The 16,650-nt window shown below is 41.7% G+C and overlaps 1 protein-coding gene across 3 annotated transcripts in view; it reads left to right on the top strand.

The window, feature by feature from the left end:
* Positions 1-16,650, top strand: part of NEIL3 (nei like DNA glycosylase 3) — a 41,637-nt gene that overhangs the window by 21,124 nt on the left and 3,863 nt on the right. For all 3 annotated transcript variants that reach the window (XM_054028796.1, XM_054028798.1, XM_054028797.1), the window contains 3 exons: positions 5,691-5,857; positions 10,883-11,052; positions 12,985-13,411. In XM_054028796.1, the coding sequence (XP_053884771.1) occupies positions 5,691-5,857; positions 10,883-11,052; positions 12,985-13,411 (764 nt within the window). The remainder of the gene's footprint in view (positions 1-5,690; positions 5,858-10,882; positions 11,053-12,984; positions 13,412-16,650) is intronic.

Here is a 16,650-nt window from a genome sequence, read left to right as displayed (position 1 = left end):
ATAACATTGGCTAAGTAGCTTACCCTTTCAGTGGCTTGGTTTCTCAATCTTTAAAATAGATGTAATATTCTGCCTTTATACAGCATTTGCGTTGAAGGACCTCAAAATGCTTTTAAAGAATGAAGTAAGCCCCTAAATCCTCTCTGATAGCTCCTTAGCTAACCCATTTTGCAGTGTTATTAGTAAGAGTAGTAACATCTTATCATTGTTTTTAAAATGTTAAATACTGTGGTGTATACAAATTCCAGTTAAACTTTACATAATATTGGCATAGAAAGTACGCTTATTAAGTTTGCCCATGATACCAAACTGGGAGGGATTGCGACTGCTTTGGAGGATAGGGTCAAAATTCAAAGTGATCTGGACAAATTGGAGAAATGGTCTGAGGTAAACAGGATGAAGTTTAATAAAGACAAATGCAAAGTGCTCCACTTAGGAAGGAACAATCAGTTTCACACATACAGAATGGGAGGAAACTGTCTAGGTAGGAGTGTGGCAGAAAGGGATCTAGGGGTTATAGTGGACCACAAGCTAAATATGAGTCAACAGTGTGATGCTGTTGCAAAAAAAGCAAACATGATTCTGGGATGTATTAACAGGTGTGTTGTGAGCAAGACACGAGAAGTCATTCTTCTGCTCTACTCTGCGCTGGTTAGGCCTCAGCTGGAGTATTGTGTCCAGTTCTGGGCACTGCATTTCAAGAAAGATGTGGAGAAACTGGAGAGGGTCTAGAGAAGAGCAACAAGAATGATTAAAGGTCTAGAGAACATGACCTATGAAGGAAGGCTGAAAGAACTGGGTTTGTTTAGTTTGGAAAAGAGAAGACTGAGGGGGGACATGATAGCAGTTTTCAGGTATCTAAAAGGGTGTCATAAGGAGGAGGGAGAAAACGTGTTTATCTTAGCCTCTAAGGATAGAACAAGAAGCAATGGGCTTAAACTGCAGCCAGGGAGGTTTAGGTTGGACATTAGGAAAAACTAACTGTCAGGGTGGTTAAACACTGGAATAAACTGCCTAGGGAGGTTGTGTAATCGCCATCTCTGGAGATATTTAAGAGTAGGTTAGATAAATTTCTATCAGAAATGGTCTAGACAGTATTTGGTCATACCATGAGGGCAGGGGACTTGACTCGATGACCTCTCGAGGTCCCTTCCAGTCCTAGAATCTATGAATCTATGATGCAAATATTTTGGGTCCTGATTTGTGTGTACACACATTGTTGGGTATTCTTAAAAACATTACTAAAATAGAAAGTAGCGCAAGTATTTAAACAAATGCTACAAATTACAGAAAGAACTGGCTGGTCTTCTTGGTAGTCCATCGATCCGATGATGACAAAATCCGTGCAGGTCATCAATTGTTGGTGTCATGGTGTGCCCTCTGATGACTGTACAAGCCAATTCTAGAGGTGGACATTTTGCTGCAGATGGTGCATGGGAAGTTCGCGGTCAATGGATTGTGCGCTGCTGATGCTCTGTGACGTCGTTCGCGTGCCTCTTGTAGACGCCGGCAGCGGTCTTCCTCAATGGCGATGCAGGTATTTCTGACTGTTGCACGCCACTGTGTTCCGTCGCTGGCAGCGTCCTCAAGGTCCTTAGGTTTAATACTGCTGTACTGCAGATTGGTGTTGATGGTGTCCTTGTAATGTTTCCGTGGACAACCTATATGCCGGATGCCCTGGGAGAGCTCACCATACAGAAGCTGACGGGGGATTCTGTTGGCATCCATGCAGCTGACATGACCGGTCCAACGTAGCTGTGACTTCATGATCATCATTTCGATGCTTGTCATCTGGGCTTTCTCAAGGACCTCGAGATTGGGCACTTTGTCTTGCCAGTGGATCTTCATGATGTTGCAGAGGCAGCGCATGTGAAATGCTTCAAGTGGCTTGATGTGACACCTATATAGTGTCCATGTTTCGCACCCGTACAAAAGAGATGAAAGAACAACAGCTCTGTACACAAGCAGTTTTGTTGACATCCGGATGTTGTGGTGATTTAAAACTTTGACACGCAGACAGCAAAGTGCCTGACTTGCTTTGGATATTCGTGCGTTGATCTCATTATCCAGTGATCCATCACTGGATATGACACTACCCAGGTATTTAAAGTTCTCCACTACTTTCAGCTGAGTGCCGTTGATGGAGATACTCGGGACAGAAGCATTTGATCCAGGTGCAGGTTGATGGAGAATTTCTGTCTTTCCAAGGCTGATAGTTAGTCCGAAAAGTTGCGAGGCCTCAGCAAACTTGTTGACAATGTGCTGAAGATCATTTTCAGTGTGAGCCATGAGGGCACAGTCGTCAGCAAAGAGTGCCTCAAGAAGGAGTTTCTGCACTGTCTTAGTCTTTGCATTCAGGCGACGGAGGTCAAAAAGTGAACCATCGTGCCGGTATTTCAAATATAGATCTCGGTCCATATCTTTCGTTGCATGGTTAAGGACACATGCAAAGAACAGGTTAAATAGGACAGGAGTGAGAACACCTCCTTGTTTCATGCCGTTGGTGATGTTAAAGGGGGCTGATGTGGCTCCATCAGACAATACTTCGCCTGTCATGCTGTCGTGAAAAAGGCGTATAATCTGGGCAAATTTTCTTGGCCAGCCAAGTCGTGTTAGAATGGTCCAAAGGGCTTCCCTGTTGACAGTATCAAACGCCTTTGTCAGATCTATGAAGACAGCATACAGGTGCATGTTCTGTTCAATGCACTTCTCTTGTATTTGTCTGACAGCAAACACCATGTCGACTGTTCTCCGGCCAGGTCGAAAACCACATTGACTTTCAGGTAGATTTGCCTCAGAAATACTGGCTATTAGGCAATTCAAGATGATGCGGGCGATGATCTTCCCTCCAGCGGAGAGGAGGGATATGCCTCTATAGTTTCCACATTCTGCTTTGCTGCCTTTGTTCTTGAAAAGAGAGACAATAGTAGCATCGCGGAGGTCCTGTGGTATGTTTTCATCCTCCCAGATGTTGGTGATCACGCTGTGGAACACTGCTAGTGCTGCTGGACCTGCTGCTTTGTATATCTCTGCTCGTATCCCATCTTTTCCAGGAGCTTTCCCTGAACTCATCTGGCTAATAGCTTTCTTAATCTCATCTATAGTAGGTGGAAAGTCAAGATCTGTCAGAGCAGGTTGTTGTGGAATTTCATTGAGGACAATATTATTCACAGTTGATGGTCTATTGAGAAGGTTGCTAAAGTGTTCTCGCCATCTTTCATTGATGCCTTCTTTATCTTTAATCAGCATTGTGTTGTCTAATGAGAGCAATGGGGTGATCCTTGGTTTAGAAGGTCCATAAACAGTCTTAATAGCACTGAAGAACATCTTTAAGTTGTGGGTCTCAGCATAGTGCTCAATTTCTTTGGCTTTGCTCTCCCACCAGTTGTCTTGTATCTGACAGAGGTCTTTCTGTGTTTTGCTCTGAAGGTACTTGAAGTGGTCCCGCTTAGAGACTGAGGAGGGATCATTCTGCCATTCGATAAAAGCTTTTCTCTTTACTTCCAGTGCTGAGCATATTTCTTCTTGGTTCTCATCAAACCAATCCTGATGTATTATTTTCTTTGGTCCAAGAGATGCTATTGCTGTGTCAGTCACTATCTGCTTGAACTGGTCCCACTTTTCGGTTACAGTACCGATCAGTTGTCCATGGGATGTCAGTTTGTCATCAAGACTCTTCTGGAATTTGTTGAAACATTGAGCAGCCTTCAGTTTGGCTATATTGAAAGCAGGTTGCACATGCTTAGAGCGTTTCTGCCGAGAAGGAACGATGTAGAGTTGAAGAGACGTCCTGACTAACCTGTGATCTGTCCAGCACTCTGCACCTCATATTACTCTAGTAATCAGTACGTCTCGGATGTCTCGCCTTCTAACAATGGCATAATCTATCAGATGCCACTGTTTGGACCTATGGTGCATCCACATCGTTTTGTATTTGTCCACTTGTCAGAACAGAGTGTTAGTAATGGTCAGGTCATTTTCAGAACAAAGACTCAAAAGGAGTAGTCCATTGCTGTTCATTTTGCCTACACCAGGTGGTGAACTCCTTTCCAGTTCTCACTGTCAGCCCCAACTCAGGCATTGAAATCTCCAAGTAGGAATAGTTTGTCTGTTACAGGTGTGGCCTTGATCAGTCTGTCGAGATCTTCATAGAATTGTTCCTTTGAGTTGTCAGAGCATGTTAAAGTGGATGCATATGCACTGATGATGGTGACAGACGTTTGGCATTTAGTGGGAAGTGCAGCTTCAGCAATCTTTCATTGATACCCACTGGAAGGTCTGGGAGTTGATGCATCAATAAGGTTTTTATTGCCAGACTAACTCCATGTATTCTGTCCTCTGTCTCAGTCTTACCCTTCCAGAAGAAGGTGTAACCACCTCCTGGTTCACTCAAGAAACCTTCCCCAGGCAATCTTGTTTCACTTAATGCTGCTATATTGATGTTATAATGGACTAGTTCTCGAGCAATGAGAGCGGTCCTTCTCTCAGGTCTTGCAACAGCTTCTCGATCCATGAGGGTTCGAATATTCCATACACCAATGGTAAGTTTTCTCAAATTTTTCTTTTGGTTTCGGCCGCAGATTGGGTTGAACTGCCAGCCGCGGCTTGCTGGCCAGTTGTTGTTGTTGTTGTAGGGCAGGCAATTTTTAGGCCACCTTTTCTAGGCCCATCTCTTACTAGGGTGAGCAGTGCTGTCCTGAAGAGGGTTGCTCAGATGCCTGGGATGCTGCCGGACAACTCTGCTGCCCCAAGTACAGAGCTGGACAGCCACCTATCCACAGACTGCCTGCATGCAGGATTGGGACTACGACTCCCAGTGGTAACCTCCACCTGTCGCTTTGCCCCTCCCCCATCGCCGCAGGACTTGGGTAGTATGATGATCATGTTTGATGATTTGCACAGGACGTGTGCGTGAAGCTTTTTAAGTGGTAGAGCCGTTGCACAGGAGCAATCCCACTCTCTCGACCTTAGAAGCCAGACACCAATGGTATGAAAAATCGTCATGACTGGTAACTTCTTTGGTTGCAATGGATGGCCTTGACGTCTTTCATGCCTCGTCAAGCCCTTCGCTTTCCACAAAGCATTGCAAAACCGCCTTCTTGGCCATTGGATCTTAGGGATCTCTTTTGCCCAGTCCGCCGGAGCTGACGTCGCATGCGGGGTAGGCATATCCCTAATTCACTGAGGGTTTGAATCCTATCAATTACACTCACCTGGTTTGGCCGGCCTGTCAAAGCTGTTTCCCTGTGGTGTGGCTGCTGTGCATGCTGCAGCTACTTGGAGCCACAGGTGAGAGCTGAGTGACAGGTGGGGACCAAAGTGGACGGACTACCCCCGAAGGAGTACGACAAGTCCCCCCATCAGAGGTACTACCCCTCCCTGGCCACCCCATACACCCCAAAGAACATGTCAGGAGTGGGAACTGGCTAGTAATGAGAACATAATTCTAAATGTAGAACAGAAATCCAAGAAGAATTGAATTATGAATATTTGAATGAAGTGGTATTCATGTTTGAATCAGATGCAAAGACAATAGATGAATATGGCCATTCTTAATTATCTGTGTAATTTATTTAGCTGCAAAGTTGTCAGTTTGTGTGTGTGCTCTCTCTCTTTATATTGGAAGATACAGATGTCTTGCACTGGATCAAATCTCTTTCTAATCGCATTATACAAATGTTCTATTTCAGTGCCGCAAAACAGGATCAGCACTCTACAAACATTACAAGGTGTACAAACGCCCTAACTGTGGTCAGTGCAGTGGAAAGATCACGGTTTGTCGTTTAGGAGAGAATAACAGGATGACATACTTCTGTCCTCAGTGTCAAAAGGATAAACCTCAGCTTATTGATGTTAGGTATGGCATTTGCTTTATAACCCTTTAAAGTGTGGCCCTACTCTGAAAAGTGCTGAATAGAACTGCTCCCTGTGTGTATTCAGAACTCTGTATTCTGCCTTTACTGACAAAAAGGAGCTTTTATTGTTTTTTTTCTTGTGAGCACTGCAGCACTAGCTCAGCTAAGAGAGTGAGCTGAATTCAATTCCTATTTGTATGTCAACATAGTTGTTGACTAAATTCCACACCGTTTCAATTATTGGCTAAATTCCAATTCGAAATACCCTATTCAAACCTTTTAAAATTATTTGAACCATCAATGGTTAGCCTACATAATGTGGATTTACATAACTATGTGAATTTATAAGTTTTCCTTACTCTCGCTCTAATTGTCCATCAATCATCTTTTACTCATTTGTGTCATCTTTTCTTAAATTAGATCCAGATCCTGCAAATACATAAGCAGGTGCTTAACTTTATACATATCAGTCCTGTTGATCCCACTGGGGTTACTTGTGTAAAGCTAAGCACTTCTGTAAGTCTTTGAGGATCAGGATTTTAGATCATAAACTCTTCTTGCCAAACTTGACATTTTACAGAGGCTGGATTTCGAGGAAATGCTGAGCATCTACCCTCTGCAATTCGGGCCATTTTTAAAGTGAATCGAGTTGGGCACCCAAAGTTACTCCTCAATTTTGAAAATCCTGGTCCATCTTCTTACTGTTACCAGATAAATGTTCCTAGTTAGCCTTTGCGATTTACATGCTGTTGAGTTGAACTGGATAGAAAGGGAATGAATTCACATCATTGATGTTGCTGTTGGTTGGCTGTGATGCATAAAAGTGAATGAATCGGGCAACAGCATGTCTACGTAATTTGTTTTGGCTTTATAGTTATAATGAATAAAATTATCGAAACTCATATTTTAAATGAAAACTGAATTTGCAACATATTATAATGGAACAAAATTTTGCACTCCTTGTCAAATCATGGGAATCTACTTATTATTTTAATCATACTTTTGATTTTCTCCTCACGAGTTTTGGGAGGATTTTACTCTTTGTGTGCCATTGAGACATTTTCAGGCTTAAACAATTGTGCTAGCCTCAGTCTTTCTGCTTGGAAAGTTGGGAAGGGAGAAAATACATTGATATCACAGAGGAGCAAGGGATACAATTTTCAAGTGCCTCATTTTCATTGAGCCTTCAGTTCCTTAGTGCCTAAGAAACTTTTGAAAATTTTACTCAAGACTTAGCTAAAATTTTTATTTTAATGAAGATTAGAGAACATTTAAATCCCCTCCACCATCATCTTCTTCTCAGGCAATTATAACTCAAATAGCTGAAGGGATTTTGCTAAAGGTGTGTTTGGGTTTTTTTAAACCTTTGATCACAGATCAAACAAAGAAAATTTCAGCCTATAGGATAAATATTTCACATGCTGATAACTTTTCTGAAAATATGGGGGAAGAGGGTTATAATGAGAAGTCACTAGCAGCAGGCTGGGGTGAGAGTGGTCTTCTGTGGTGTCAAGTAAACCGAGAATGATACAGAAAAAAATCTGCTTTTTTCTCACCCCCCTCCTAGAACAGACTGGTAAGCTAGAACTCACAGACAACAGTAAAAGTGAAGCTGTGCAATATCGTGCTTTTAAGGAAACAGTAAAAGAAACAATATAATTTCTCATTTGAAAAAGCTATCTGGTAAAGGTAGCCATAGACCAAAATAATCTCCCTTTTCTCCCAGCACTATTGTTATTCAAGTGTCAGAGCACAGTATGTTCCATTGCTTTGTGTTTTCTATTAGACAATACCTTTCCCAGAATGAAAACGCACCTATTTCAAGTGTCAAGTATTTTATGAAAAGGCTGATTTACTGCTTTAAGATGCTCTGATTTTTAAGACCAGAAGGGAGCATTGTGATTTGTTGCAGGTGACAGTCTGATTAAAGTATCCTAAAGACTTAAAGGAATTCTATTAAATGTTCTTTATGTTATCAAATCCAAGCAAGTCTTCAATCTTTAAGATAATGAAATGACAAAATTCCAGTGAACTAAGAATAAAAATATTTTAGATTACTAAGTAGTCGTTATACCTAGAGCTGTCACAGATCCAGTCAAGCATCTGTCTTGGCCACTCGCCAGACTGCTGTGAGGGGATCCAACTGCTGAATCCCTGGGTGTTTTAAGCCTCAGTAGTCTGAACAGAGTCCAGGCACTGCTCTTGTCTTGGGGTCCTTAGACACACTCTTGGGAGGCACACCTTATGTCCAGCACCCGCTTATGAGAGCCACAATCATACAGCCAGCTGCCCACCCCTGGAAGGGTGCTGACCCTTCAGGCTTCCCCCTGTAGCTTGAACACATCTTCTTCCAGAGCTCCAACTGTGTGGGTGTTCTGGGCCCACAGTTTACCTCTTCAAGGGACACATGAATAGTGTAACACATAACACACTTTGCCCAGGATTCTAAAATCATTGCTCTTTACCTAATTGCACAAGAAATACACAGTTCTGTGCAAAAATAATAAGCCACCACCACTACCAGCACCATTGTTTTTTGCGAGAAAGCAATTAGGTGCCTAACTCCAGGAGAGGGTTCATGGCTGTAAATTCCATGAAGAGATAGGCACCTTCCTCCAACCCAGACATAGGTGCATAAAACTCTTTGAGGGGTGGGACTTAATACCCACTCCTTTCCTTGGCATTTCCTATTGGCTAGGTTAGGCAGCTCCCCACTCATCTGGCTGGTTTTGTGGATGCCATTCCTAGGTGCATGACTCTCTCAATGCATTGTACAGGGAGCATGCCTGCCTCGAGGCCGTGGATTCCACTAGGCAGCAGGGTGCCTAAATGTTAAATATTGCAATGTCGAGTCTAAATCCCCTTTTTGGATCTAGCCCTTTGAGCAGGGATGGGCAAACAACAGCCCGGGGGCCGCATCCAGCCCATCAGACATTTTAATCCAGCCCTCAAGCTCCTGCCAGGGAGCGAGGTCTGGGGGCTTGCCCTGATCTGGTGCTCCAGCTGGGGTCTTGCCCCGCTCTGCATGGCTCCCGGAAGCAGCGGCATGTCTGCCCTCCGGCTCCTACGCGTAGGGGCAGCCAGGGGGCTCCACATGCTGCCCCCACCCCAGGTGCTGTCCCACAGCTCCCATTGGCTGGGAACCACGGCCAGTGGGCACTGCAGGGGCAGCACCTGTGGATGGGGCAGCACGCCGAGCCACCTGGCTGTGCCTCCATATTGGAGCCAGAGGGGGGACATGCCGCTGCTTCCGGGAGCTGCTTGAAGTAAGCGCCACCTGGAGTCTGCACCCCTGACCCCCCCTCCCTCCCTCTGAACCCCTTGGTCCTAGCCCGGAGCACCCTCCTGCACTCACAACCGCTCATCCCCACCCCAGAACCTGTACCCTCAGCTGGAGGCCCCCACACTCCAACTCCCTGCCCCAGCCCAGAGCCCCCTCCCATGCCCTGAACTCATTATTTCTGGCCTCACCCCCTCCAACACCCCAGCCCCCAATTTAGTGAGCATTCATGGCCCGCCATACAATACATAGTTAGGGTGCCTCATGCTTTCATTTTCCTCTATGAACCAGGCTCCTTGGTCTGACTACATGTCCCATGATGCAATATGGTCTTTCCTCTTGGAGAGGAGAGGTGATGCATTAGGGAAGTTCCTGGCCGTGTTGCATCATGGAAAATGTAGTCTGTCCAGGGAGCTGGGCTAACACAGTGGAAAGGGGCATGAAGTAGCTAACGAAAACTTCCAAGTGGCATCTCAGCAACATTTCCAAATTTAAAAAAATCTATTTTTAGATTAAATATTTGTTTTCTGATCAACCTATGATTTTTTTTCTGGAAAGACACTTTTGCAAAAAACTTTTAGCCAAAAACCCAGGGTTTTTTTGTCAGTTTTGATGGAATTTTTTTTAACCAGCATTAATAAAACCTTTAAAAAGAGACTGTGAAACTTTAAAAAAGTAAATAATTCTTACCTCTCACAAAATTGATAAATTTATAAAATACAATCCTAGGCATGCTTAATATGGTAGCAGAGCTCAGAGGGCCTTGCTGCTTGCCACTAGCAAAGCATCGTGAGAGACAGCCCAGGTTGGACAGTTAAGGGGATAGAGCGGTCCCACAGTCCCAGGTTGCACCCCGGGGATCCCATCACGGATACCAATCCTTGAAATCATGTTACTGTTTCACATCCACCACTATAGTGCTGAAGTGTGCCAACAAAAGAGTATAGTAATGTATCATGAAAACAGTTGCATGTCAGATTTCTGGAGATAAATTAAGATCCCTGTACAACTTGGCAGGTTAATCAGGAGTCAGGAATGTGGTATCTGGATTTACAGCTATGACAAAAAAATGGTGGATTTGATTGTTTAATGCTCTGATTCTGAATAGGTTCCTAAATACCAAACCTGTTTCAGCCGTATGCATAAAACTGATATTGTACGAGACTGATTTATATATTTAATATTTTTGTTTCCTTTTCAATGAAAGGTAAGTAGACGCTTATGCTTATTATTTGTAAGTGTTAGATTCCCATTTCAGTGTGAAATCAAGGTTGTATTCCCTATGTTAGTACTGATTCACTATATGATCTTGTTCAAGTCAGCTTCTCTGTGCTTTAATTTCCCCATTTGGTTCATTGTTGATGAATACTGTGGGGGGGAAGGAAAACAATTGGACTACTGGATACTGCCTCCCTATACTCTACTGCTTATTGCTGCTGGTGCACGAGGCTGTAGCATGATATATAACATAGCATATAATAACTTCTGTTAAAGCACTTTGAGATCCTCTGAGATGCCATTTTAGTTTGAACTATTTTTTTTTTTTATTGGCCTATTCAGCATTGAGGAGGATTTGTCCTTTGGGTAAAGGAATCGTCTAACTAATCCAAACTATGATATGCAGCTGTAGCCCTGGGTACCACTTGTTCTCCAGCCCCACATCTCCCAATACATGCTGGATTCAAGGCAATTTGTGGAAGAAACTTCACAAAAGGTTAACTCCGTTTTGTTTTGTTTTGTTTCACAGCAAACTGCCAACTAGAAATAGTCTAATTGGCTGGGCATATGGCAGGGGGTCATGTTCTAATGAACATGTAGCTCAGAAATCTGAAGAAGAGTGGACATGTACTATCTGCACTCTAATAAACAAACCTTCTGCTAAGATCTGTGATGTTTGTTTGACTTCAAGGCCTGAAGGTAATGATGGCTTTTGTGTGCTGCTTTTGTAGTCTGTTTACAGTATTGTCATGTTGTAGAAAATAGTATTGAGAATCTGTTTTTTTTTTGTTTGTTTGTTTGTTTGTTTTTTGTTGCAAACTCCAGTCTTGGTTTTAATTTTAAAACCAAACTTTACGGCCAGATTTTCAGTGAATTTCAATCCAGAATATAACCTTGCAGGTTATTTTTACATGACTAACTGCATATCCGATTATTACCTTGTGTGCACGGGTGTAGATTTTGCACAAGAACACCAAGAGGTAACTTATTTGACCCTTTGAATCCTGTAATATTTGCTCACTAATAGCCTAATTTTACAAAGTGCTGTGCATGCTTAACTCCACTCTGTTCAGAGTAGGGATGACTCTTGGCTCTGCTAGCTCCCTCTTGCAGGCAGGGTGCCTCCTACTAGGCCATGCTGCTTTTGACTAGATCTCCCTGAGACTGCTCAGTAGCAACTGTGGATGGGACCAAGAAAGTGTGGGAAAAGAGCTCTGAACTGTAATACCTCCTGCCTGGATTTGTCTGGAAATCTGTGTACCAGGCAGGGAATGGTGAGGTGGAGAGCAGATATCCCTGGGCTCCATCATTTCCCAGGTCCAACTCAACTGCATAGGCCTGCATAGAGACATTAAGTGGGGCAGGGGCGAGGAGCCCTTCCCAATTCTTCCAGGTGAAAAGGAGATCTGTATACAAAGGGAACTCTGAAAAACAGCCTACGTTAAGAACCCAGCTCAAAAATCCTTTGGTTGCTACATGTATTCTAAGAATCTGCATCATAAGACCAAATGTGTTTTTAAGGAAGACTGCTTACACCACAGGCACATGTGCCTTTTTACCTCAAAAACACTTGCATCTGTTACTCTACACTATGCTTATGCTTCCTATGTATATGTGCAAGAAGTGTAAAGGATCATATAGATTGTCAAAACCAACTAGGGCACTTTAACATACAATTCCCTAGTCGATTTGATAATCTCAAATGATGTTTGTTTCTACTATACTTTTTATTTATTTTTTTTTAACAGAGGCTATTACTTCAGGGTGTCTTTTTGTACTGGGGAGTGAGATGCGTTGACTCCTATGTCATGTTTAGCTGGCACAGATGTCTTTCCCCAGGCCAGGAAGGAAGAAAAGTGTTTATCTCTGCAGCTAGCATAGATTTCTGTTGCCAGGAGAGGCTGAGCTGGCTGGTTCTTTTCCTCCAGAATCCCAGTGTGAGAAACCTGAAACCTGTCTACAAACTCAGATTTGCCAATTAACTTTTTTTTTTTAAATGTATACACCCACCTGATTTTCTAAAACTTACAGCAGTCTTGTACAACAAAGGCATTGTAGCCTAAGGCTTTAGAACAAAATCCTGATTATTCTGTTTCTTTTTCTCCACCTCTTCCCCATTCCAATCATGTAGCACTTAAGCTGTTATCAAAGACTGAGGTCTGGAACTTGAGGATTTGGTTAATTCAGTGAAATATCTTTATCTACAAAATTTCAATTACATATTTTCTGTTTAAATAAAATTTTCTTCATGTTGCAGAAAGTAGTATGTAAAGTGGGTTTTCTTTTCCAATGTAGGGCTTTATCATTCATCTGTCTTTATAGACATTGAGATTCTTGGTCCCCCCTTTTTTTCCCCCCTTTGTTCAATTTTATATAATTAATTTTCCCCTCTAAATTTCAGTTGTGAACAGTATTCTACACTTGTGTAGTACTGTTACCTGCTGTTAAACAGCTGCCATGTTTGACCCCAAAAATGGCTGAACTTCTATGATGGAGGAAAATGAATCCTGTGTATATCTAATCTGTGAAGTAGTCTATATAAATGTATAGCGGATTTTAATACATGCAGTTTATATATGAACTATAGACAAACTTTCACACAAATGGATAACCAAGAATTTTTTCTCCAAGTTTCAAAGGTAGAGAATGATGAAGATTCTACAGCCTCTAATAGCAGCTTAGTCAAGTACCCTTGTAACTGCTTTGGAAAGCCAAACACAGAAATAAAGGTCAATAGGAAAACCACATTTGGAATGACAACTCTAGTTTTGACAGATCTCAGCAGTAAATTCACTCCCTTAAAAAATGACAGAGGTGATAGCCAAACGCCAGATGGAAATTCTCACTGTGACTCTCCAGGAAACTACAACTATTGCCAGAATAACACCTGCCAGAGGAGTGGGGAAAAGTATGAATTACATTCAGCAAACTCACTCACTGCAGTAAATACAGCATCACCCTCCCACCATGAGGCTGATTCTTCTAATCCAGTGAGGAAGAAACAGAAGATTGATCATTCATCCTCAGATTTCAAAAGTAACGTGAGTTTGTCAAATAGGTATGTTATTTTCCAAAACTTAAACAAGCTTTTCATATAAAGTGCATCAGTCTAATATAAAAATAAATTTGCTAACTGGAAATTAATGTAAGTCTGTGTTTGGGGGGAAACTTGGTTTTGGCCTTTGATGTTTTACTTTAGGAACCTAAGCCAGTTCACTTATTTCTTTTGTGCTGGTGTGATTGAGCAACATCAAAACTGCTTGCTGTAACTTCAGAAGGCTCAGAGGCAGAAGGGAGGGAAGCCCGGGGGGAGACATTGGCCTGGAGATGGAACAATGTGTTCCGTGGAAATGAAGCAAGTCAGAGAGTTGAGTGAGAGTCGGGGGTTTGGGGGGGAGAGAACAAAGCCAAAATGAAAAAATTCACAGAAAAGGAAGAAAATAAGAACAGATTAAAAAAACAAAAAGGAGACAGCAAAAGGGGATTAGGGTATGATGAAAGTGTGCCAATCTATTATCATTAAAGGCTGGGAATCACTGAGTTGGCGGATTCTGATACATTTATGTCAAAGCCTGACACAAACATGTTTCACTGTCTGCAGTCTTGTCTCCAAAGAGACAGGCATTAGTGGGCGAGCATTGCAGGAACAATGTGATTGGGTGCCTTGGTGGATGAACCAGTGCTTCCCACATCCAAGAGCCCAGTATGTGATCACACTGTAATGAGAGAACTTTGAACAGTATTTACTTAAGTATTGCTTCCGTTCCACTGACATTTCCAGAAATGATAGTGATAGTAGTTGAAAGAGATGGGATGAAATATCTTCACGTTTTTGGGGACCAGACTATGGGATATTATTATGTAGGTCTCTCTCTCTCGTGAGAGCCATTCCAGAACAATTAAATAATTAAATACTAAGTGGGCCAGAAAGAAAAGCAATCACTATATAGTCCAGTAAAATAGGGAGATTTATTCCCAGTAAAATTGGGAAGAAATCTCCGTATCTCACAAGAGTGTTTCTGGCACTTGGATATTATATATAAGGACCCACACAGGTAAAAATGAATGTAGCTTACAAACACTGTGACTTTAAAAAAAAAAAAAATCATATTCTCTTTCTAATTTTCAGGTTAGGTACACTACATAGTGCTGCTAGACCATCAGTTTAAGGAACATAACTTCAATACTTCAATGCAGCCCCATTCTGATTAGCATCAGCATTCTATTGGGCACAATCAGAACACATTCATCCAATAAAATACATACTTCCAGTGGCACTTCCACTCAATGAATTGTATAAATTTCAAACTCCTTTGGTGTGGTTTGTTTCATTTTCCTTTGACTAGTGGCAGTAATGTATCCTGAACAGCAACTGAAAATGAGCTACTCTAGAAACACTGGAACCAGTCACAAAACTAGCCACCAGTGCTATTTTTCCCTGGTAATCTCTGGTCTCTGTGGTTAATTGGATTGTAATTATATTATTCAGTGCAAACATCCACTGGGACTTGGACCTGACTTTTGTCTAAAATGAAAATATCTTTAATTGCCTTGGGGTGCAGGAATTCATTCATTCTGGATGATTTAAAAAGTATAATGGTTCCAATATTACTTAGATTTAAAAAATGATCATTTAGGCAATGTTTTGTTTTAAAACGAGAACTAATTTTATAGCAAAGATTATCAGGCCACAGCAGTTATTTCGTTATATTTTGCACATTTAAAAGCCAGATTCTCAGTTCTAACTGGTTAGAGAAATCCATCCAGTGATGGGCATGGAAGGGCCTTTTGAGCTCCTTTGTTAAAATTCACTACGAAATTTGAGAAGGTTGGAGTGATAGTTCTTCTTCTCATGGAGTTATTCCATCTTTGATACCTGCTGGAGGTGACTTATTCCTGTGAAAAAACAAAAAACACTACTACTGAAGACCTCTTTTTTCATTTTATTTTTTGGCTGCTGTTGCTGCTGCCGCTGCCTTGGGAATTGGACAAAATTATTATATTATATATTATATTATATTTTATATTACATTCACTTGACAAAAAAATAAATATGGTTCTACAAGGTCATAAACCCTGCTTCAAATTGCACAAGTTAAACATTGGCCTGTTCTGTCACACATATTCAGTTTAATTTTTCCTGGACCGTATATAATAAATACTTTTCAGAACAGCTTCAAGGGATGCAGTCAATTTGAAAATCACACTTGTTTGAAAATTTGTGACCTACTCTAGTTAAGAGAAATATCTACGATTACTAAAATGGAAATGGGTGAATGGGGAAAATATTTCTCTTCCAGTTTGTTTACTTTATGCATTTGACAGCACTTATGTCCAGACTTCAGAGGTGCAGAGCAACCCAGATTCCCACTGGGGAAAAAAAATCAAGCTTTTAGCATCTGGTCAGTTTCATTGCAGCCTGATAATTACCTGAACTCAGCTGTGGTAAATCAGCATGGATGAGTCAGTGGAGCTATGCTGATTTACCCCAGCTGAGGATCAATCCCATGATCTTCTGCACTAGCAATTTACTTCATTCACTTTACCTTGCTGAAAGATCTATAACACATCATCAGAAGGCAGAAAATTCATTATGAAAAGTCAAGTAGATAGAGCGCCTTTTAACTTATTTGTCTGCCACGTGGTGTTTCCTCCTTCCTTGGTTATCTTTGAGTATTTTTTTTAAAATGGGAAAATAAGTTAATGAATTTGTTAGCCTCAGACTTCTCCTATTTGCAAGTACATGTGCACTTAGTACACGGGGCTTATCACCTCCTAAAGGGAGGGGGAAGAAATTTTTCTTGAGAGCTCGTTAAAAAATTGAGCAAATGACAATGAGTTATAGACCAAATACCAAAGGTAAATTCTGCCTTTTGCTTAAATATGTATATTCCCATTACCTTAATATTGCAAAGTAATTGGCCAACAGTCATATTTTAAATGGGGTTAGATCAGAGGTTCTTCTGTACTACTGTGATTGTATCCAAAGAGACCATTAGGCTCACCAGTGATCTTCACCAGTCTTCCAAACCAGAGGTTCCAACATGACCCTCTGTTGGAAGGTGAATGTTTGTAGACGTTCCCCACATTTAAAAATAAATATGGTGGGCTGAGCTCTGAACAAACACAGACCCTGATAGGACAAAATGCAACCAGGTTGGAAGCAACTGAGGTGGTCAAGGGAGAGAAGGGAGACATGGTAACAGTAATGGGAACACAAGGTTACGCAGATAACTTGTGTTGTGCATAAAATGCTTGAAATTTCCTGGTCAGATTTTTGCTCTTTAAGGTAGAGAT

This window comes from Malaclemys terrapin, chromosome 5 (assembly GCF_027887155.1).
Source record: "Malaclemys terrapin pileata isolate rMalTer1 chromosome 5, rMalTer1.hap1, whole genome shotgun sequence".
NCBI classification, from domain to species: domain Eukaryota; kingdom Metazoa; phylum Chordata; order Testudines; family Emydidae; genus Malaclemys; species Malaclemys terrapin.
The sequence above is the reverse complement of the archived record's forward strand: the minus strand, read 5'-3'. Positions and strand labels throughout refer to the sequence as shown.